Source organism: Vollenhovia emeryi, unplaced genomic scaffold, assembly GCF_000949405.1.
Source record: "Vollenhovia emeryi isolate VEMERY1.0 unplaced genomic scaffold, V.emery_V1.0 DF940700.1, whole genome shotgun sequence".
NCBI lineage: Eukaryota > Metazoa > Arthropoda > Insecta > Hymenoptera > Formicidae > Vollenhovia > Vollenhovia emeryi.
In genome coordinates, this window is record NW_011965666.1 from 1 (window position 1) to 7,547 (window position 7,547).

At 40.9% G+C, this 7,547-nt stretch overlaps 1 protein-coding gene across 1 annotated transcript; it reads right to left on the reverse strand.

Moving 5' to 3' along the window:
* Positions 1–58: 58 nt before the first annotated feature.
* LOC105555814 (proline-rich protein 2-like) lies at positions 59–1,066 on the reverse strand. Its single transcript, XM_012002853.1, has 2 exons — positions 1,063–1,066; positions 59–561 (listed from the first exon to the last, which is right to left on the reverse strand). Exons 1-2 carry the CDS (start codon positions 1,064–1,066, stop codon positions 59–61), a joined length of 507 nt encoding a protein of 168 aa, XP_011858243.1.
* Positions 1,067–7,547: the final 6,481 nt, after the last annotated feature.

Genomic DNA, 7,547 nt, shown 5'->3' on the forward strand with positions numbered 1-7,547 from the left:
CTTTTAGGTTGAGAACGCTGCTGAGAAGAGCAGTTGCGAGTCTTCTTCGGGGCTGGTCTCAGTCTTGTGATCCGCCCGGTGTCGGATCTCCTGCCGGCGGCACGTTCTCCTTCTCCTCCTTCTTCGTCGGCTTTGTCGGTGAGGGTCCGAAGAGGCTATCCAGTTGCCGGCGTAACTTCTTGGAGGACTTCCTCCTGCGGCCTGGCGTCCGCGGCCAACCGACGGGTGTACGCGGAGGGGGGCTGTCTAGGCCTGCCGCGCTTTGCGTTCCTCTCGGCGAGGATGGTTGCGCCACGTCCACAGGCACGACCTGAAGTTCGGCCGAACCCTGCGGGGTCGTCTGAGTGGCCGCGTCGACGGTGGCAACACTGCAGTGGACTTGGGTTCCCTGCTCTCGGAACCGGGCTCCTATATTTACAATCGGCAGTAGTCTCCACGGGAAGTAACTGTGTCCACGTATCGGTGGAGGTAGAGGCCTCCGGAGCAGTCGTGGATCCGATGGTGGTCCGGGATGCGACGGTGGCAGAGGCGGTACGCGCTCTGGGCTTCCTGGTGGACGTCCTGGTGGAGGGACGTCTCGGGTTCGTCGACGGACTCGTGGCAGGATCCCTTCGTGGTGCCAAGGCCCTCAGGAGCTCTCTTGGGTAGAAGTCGAGGCCCGTGGAGCTCGCTCGAGGAAGTGGTCGAGGCCTTGCAGAAGCTCGCTCGAGTGAAGATACCGAGGCCCAAGGGGCTCGCTCGGCGATGATACCGAGGCCTAAGGAGGCTCGCTCGGTGATGATACCGAGGCTCAAGGGGCTCGCTCGGCGATGATACCGAGGCCTAAGGAGGCTCGCTCGGTGATGATACCGAGGCCTAAGGAGGCTCGCTCGGCGAAGATACCGAGGCCTAAGGAGGCTCGCTCGGTGAGAATCCAAGGCCCAAGGGGCTCGCTTGGAGGAAAATAATCGAGGCCCGTGGGGCTCACCCGATCAATACTACAGACGACCACTAATACTCGCGAACTATCTCCGACGAGAAACACTTATTGAAATTTCGTCGCCGCCGGAGGTCTTAATATACCCATCGCCACTGAATTCTGAGTGCGAGTATGCTGCCGGCGCTGTGTCCGCCTATCGGCGGCGCGCCGTACTACCGTCGCGCGCCGTGTCACCGGCGCTCGCAGGAGCGGCGCCGTGACGTGTGGTGCCCGCGCGCCTGATGTGGCGTACCACACAGCACATAAAACTAAAAGATGACTAAAAGACATCTTTTTGTAGTCGTCTTTTCGGCTAGACGAAAAGTTGTCTAAAAGGTGTCTTCGTATAGCACATAAAACTAAAAGATGACTAAAAGACATCTTTTAGTCGTCTTTTCGGCTAGACGAAAAGTTGTCTAAAAGGTGTCTTCGTATAGCACATAAAACTAAAAGATGACTAAAAGACATCTTTTAGTAGTCGTCTTTTCGGCTAGACGAAAGGTTAAGCAGCGCCAAAGTGGAAAGTGCCTGAACTATGTAGGACTTTACTGATCGCAATTCCGTTTGGGACGTGGAGCGGACAATACGTCTTTTAACCCAGAAGAAAAATTTTTTATTCTTCGGGGTTGCATCATCTGCGATAGCATCATCCCGCGCAAGGTATGAGCAGTACAATTTTAGTTTGAGAAGTACAATTTTAATAATGTCTTACGTATCCGACTGTGATGCGTTTTGAGATGCGTCCCAGTCAGAAATGATTTGTCGATCGACGTCGAAACGATGTGGAATCGACGTCAATATGACGGTTTTGATGTCGATGCGACATCGTTTCGACGTGGATCGACGAGTCATTTCTGACTGGAGTTATGCAAGAATTTTGTAGCTTTATATAACCTAACCCCTCTCGATCGTTTCTATGCATGCTACTGGACCGCGTATTCCCACCTTAAGTTGCGTTCCGTTTCATGCATGATATGCATGATACATCATGCGTGAAACGGAAGGCCGATGGCAGAGAACGATCCGTAAACGCTTAAGACTATCTTACATCGTAGACGTAAGGCAAGGCAGAGAGAAACGTAAGTCGTATACAATAGCATTTCACGACTTACGTTTCTCTCTGCCTTGCCTTACGTCTGCGATCTAAGACAGTATTAAGCATTTACGGATCGTTCTTTGCCATCGGCCGAACGCACCTCTATTCTATTGTTCTGGCTGTTGCCGAGTGGGAGACAAGGATGGAGTCTTGCGTGCGACAGAGAAGCCTTTCTCCCTCGAGGGCGAGTGTCTCTGTTGTATGTACACATTGCGGGAGGCTCTATTAATATAGTGCACAAGTATACTATACTATATATAGGATGCCCAAGGACAAAGATATATGCAGAGGTCGGATACTTTTCAGACAGACCTCATACACTATACACTATTAACTATTACACATTGTACCTTGAGATACTCTGCTCTTTCGTATGGAGGAAAATCGACTTTTGTCTCCAAATGTAAAAAGGGCTGAATGAAACCTGGCAGTAAATCGTTCGCAGTTGCTGAGAGCCAAAAGTCTTCGAGAGGCATACTTCAGCAAGGTAAGATTATGCACAGAAGTATTCAAGGTCCGTGGATGGAGATGGAGGGGAACGTAATGTTTTCTATAGGTTTTATAATACTACATATATTAACTATTACAGATTGTACTTTGAGATACTCTGCTCTTTCGTATGGAGGAAAATCGACTTTTGTCTCCAAATGTAAAAAGGGCTGAATGAAACCTGGCAGTAAATCGTTCGCAGTTGCTGAGAGCCAAAATAAAATTTTAGAGAAGAGGATCTATTACCGTAGACTGATCGATCTGATTAAAGGGCATATTATTTATTGATAAGCTAGAGTAAGTGTTACGAGATAAAATTTTACTTTGTACGCAGAATATATATATATTTTTTTCATTTACATGTATAACTGTTAGAAGTGTGAGGCTACGAGTAATATTATTTAATTCTAAGACGATCAGAAGGGAATATTTAACGCGTCGTTGCGTATTATATTTATGAAAAATCTCATTAAGTAGCTAACATGCCGAGAATAGATACATAATATTTTTAAATAAACCTTTAAATATTTTAAGGTGGAAAACGAATGTCAAACTATAATACAGAGAGAATTTTGAAAAATGTATTTTCAATTCTTACAGTTAATAGCAAAACTAAGTATAACTTTTTAAATTGTTTATATAGTAATATATATGTTATATGTCCACACAATATGTCCGAAATATTATATGTTCACACAAGTCGAAATATATTTACATATGTATAAATATATATAATAAAATGTTACATTTTGAATTATTGCTTTAAATTTGATTTACACCTTATAAATACAAATATAAAGAACAAAAACATGTCCATAATGCCATTGTAAAAGACGACTAAAAGATGCCTAATATCAGATGTCTTTTAGCCATCTTTCAGTCTCGGCTATAAGTCGACATTTAGTGGGACATAAGACGTCTTTTAGTCATCTTTTGGTCGACTATTGGCTCTACCTAAAAGACATCCATGACGAGAATCTGTCATCTTTTAGTCGTCTTTTAGACGTCTTTGTGCTATCTGGGGGTGGGTCGCCACATAGAGAATGAAGAACATGATGAAGTTAGTTTCTGCTTCATATTGCTGCATTTCTATTAATTTGATGATTAAGAGAAACATAATGTTTATGTCTTGATCTTTTTTCATAGATTGTGGAGAACGCTAATTGTAATGATATTCAATCTGAAGAAGAGCACAATAATAGAGATTCAGATTATGAGTTATCTTCTATTGAGATAAATGTAAGTGTGTCGACTATGCATGAAATATGTTAATTGTTTCTATAATACACACATTACTTTATACATATATGAAACTTTTTTGGATAGGTAAAATCCAGTGACGATTGTGAGTCATTGTCTAATAGAGAGTCAAATACAAATGTACGTGGAGCACTAAATATTTTCTTCATTATGTTTATATTTTCATAAATAGTTTAGTCAGTGATATTTCAATTTCTCAAGTCTCTGAATCATGAAATGTATATCTCTCACTAATATTTATGTTTCGTAATATACATAATGTGAAAAATAAAATATTTTTTATGTGTTCAGCATACATCACCAGTGAGCTTTTTATCAGATGATGGAAATAACAGTTTTAACTTAAGCAATAGCTGTCTATTATTAGAAATTCGAGAAGCGATGAAGAGAAGGTGAATTATTTCAATGATGAATCATGTGAAAATATTCCGCATAGAAATGAAAATAATGAGGTTATTGTTGTCACATTGTAATTGTTTCACCCTTGCCGATCAGGTCAGATCGGGCAGCGGGGTCCACAAAAGAAAGACCGGTCGTTAATAGGAGCGGGAGAGCCGGAGGGTGCCGGGCGGAAGGAACTCGCGACGGCCACACTAAAGAGCGACGAGCACAGTTTAAAGGATCACTCCGATGTTCTATTGCACTGTTCTTTATTGCACGGTTACAGGTGCAATCGGCTATCCGAGTCGGATACGCGCGACTGCGAGATTTAACTCTCGTGCGCGGGAACGCGAGACTTTCGAGGAAAACGTACGAGAATTCCGAGAGCAGCGATAATCAAAAGCCTATATTCGTCGTTCCGCGTAGACTGCGAGGATTTCGCCGAATCATGCTGCCGCCCGGCCTCGTCGCACCCCCGTCCCCCACGCCCCCGGCCACTAGGCTACTCGGTCCACCCGGGCACGGGGGATGGGGCGGGAAGAACGCGAGCCGGGCGACGTCATGCTCACAATGTTTACGGGCAAGTAGGATACCCGTGAAGGCGATAGAAAGCGCCGAGAACAATTCACCGAGCGATCGGCAGAAAGCGCCGAGAACGTTTCACCGAGGTCGGAACAGTAATGTTACATTTCACTATAATGGCCCTATTATTATGCATCTCATTTTATTTATGTAAATACTAATTTGATCATATAATAAAATACTATAATATTTGTTGTAGGATGAACGAGGTAAGCCTCTTTATGAAGGCTGCCGTTTAACTGCTAATGAAAGTGCAGTTCTCATAATGAGCTTTATAATTAGGTGGGGTTTAGAAGATAAAAGTATAGATCAATTGCTGTAGTTAATAAACTGTCATTTACCTTCTTCCGTCTTGGAATCTAGGTATTTATTTTTGAAAAAGTTACCTGTACCTAATCAAATTATAATTCATTATACTTGTCCTGACTGTTCTGAGCTTTTGCCAATGGATTTTGAGCAAGTGGAGTACAAGTGTTGCAATCAAAACTTAAACAGAAATAAACTTAAAGAAAATGTTAACTACTTTGTACAATTGTCAATCGGTGAGCAGATACAGAACATTATGGAGAATAATACACTTTTCCATCTCATGAGAAAAAATTGTGAGGAGAACGATGTAATTTCAGGAAGAATTTATAGAAATCTTAGAGCTTCAGGTATAATTGGTGAAAATGATGTTACTTTGCAGTGGAATACAGATGGAATTAGTCCATTTAAATCTGCCAAGATAGTTCAATATGGTCTATTCAAGCCTGTATTAATGAATTACCTTACCGTACACGTAGAGATAATATGATTTTATGTGGGTTGTATTTTGGAAAGAAAAAGCCTCATATTAATTCTTTTTTAAAACCCTTTGTAGAAGAACTAAATTTTTTTCATTCTGATGGCATTGCTTATAATTTAGATGGCCAGAATAAACTATGTAATGTTAAAGTACATACTCTACTAGCATCAGTTGATTCTGTTGCGCGACCAATGCTTCAGGGTATTCAACAATTCAATGGCACTTATGGTTGCTCGTTCTGTTTGCATCATGGAACAAAAAAACTATTAATAGGGATAGGGGTATAGCACGAGTTTATGTTGGAGGAAAAAGTGAATCTCGCACATTGTCTCAACATCTTAATGCTCTTCGGCAATTGCAACAAGTTAATCAACAGAATGGTAATAGAGTAAAACATATTGACGGAGTAAAGTTTCCAACAGTGTTGCTTACTCTATCAGTTTTTAATATTATATCATCTTTTGTGCCAGATTACTTGCACAGTGTTTTAGAAGGTGTTGTTCTCACTTTTCTTAAACACTGGACTAATAGTACTTATAAAGGAGATAAATGGTATCTGAATAAGCAGAAGCGTATTCTTTTAACAGATAAATTACGATCAATTTTACCACCTGTAGAAATAACAAGGCCGCCTCGTGGTCTCGATGAATTAAAATTGATGAAAGCATCGGAACTTCGACATTTTCTTTTGTACTATTCTTTACCTTCCCTTAAAGGACTTTTACCTGCAAGATATCTTAAGCATTGGTTTCTTTTGGTATATAGCATGTCAATATATTTGAGAGAAAAATTTACACAAGAGGAGGCTATGAAGGCCAAAAGGACTCTAAACAAATTTGTGCAGGAAATTTCAATACTTTATCCAGATTGCGCATACTTGTATACTTTTAATGTTCATCTCCTCCTCCATATACCTCGTGCTGTTGAAAATTTTGGGGGACTTTGGGCATCCTCTACTTTCCCATTTGAACATTTTAATGGTGTATTAAATAGATTAATAATTGGAACTCGTAATCTGCCGGAGCAGCTATGTCGAACATTTTTAAGACTGCGTCATACTTTAGACCTTGGGTCTAGAATCTTTTTACATCCTGAAACATCTCATGAGGGGAAAAAGTTATTTGATTCCATGATGTCTAAGTATCGTTCGAATCAGTTTTCTCAAAATTTTGATTTTGGCATGAGATTATTTGGAGCGCCTAAAAATTACGAACTTTCTTTGATTGAGAAAATTTCCATTCAACAAATTATTCGAGATGGACCTCTTCAACCACTGGCACAGTCATTCAGAAGATTAATTTTCCAAGGAATAGTGTATCATGCGAGCTGTTATAACGGTCTCAAAGTCAGAGATAATAGCACTGTAAAAATGAATGATGGTCGTATTCTTTCTATTACACATATTCTTGTGGTTGAAATAGCTGAATCCGATAAGAAAGTTTGCATTGTGTTAGGAAAAGAGTTTGATATACTTGATGAAGATCTTAGTGAGGATCGAGATCTGAATATTTCTTCAAGTGAGCTGGTATTACACTGAAAAAAATGTGTGTGGCAAATATCCCAGACAGCACATAATACTAAAAGATGACGAAAAGAAATCTTTTTTGAGTTATCTTTTGGACAAAGCGAAAAGATGTCTATACAGATATCTTTTCGTCTTTCCGTAAAAGACAACATTAAAAAGATATCTTTTCGTTATCTTTTTTTTGTCAATTTTTTCGGCAAAGCGAAAAACGAAATCTTGTTTCGGTTATCTTTTGGACAAAGCGAAAAGATGTCTGTATAGATATCTTTTCGTCTTGCCCAAAAGACAACATAAGAAAGAGATCTTTTCGTAATCATTTTTATGCGCTGGCGCTGTGGCGCTAGCTGTATCCGATCTCTTTGTTTCCGAATCGGCGAGCTGCAAGGAGAGAGAGTAAGTTGGTGCGAGCGAAATCTGTCTTCATCGAAGGTAAAATCCTATCTTTAGTTATATATTAATACGAAATATT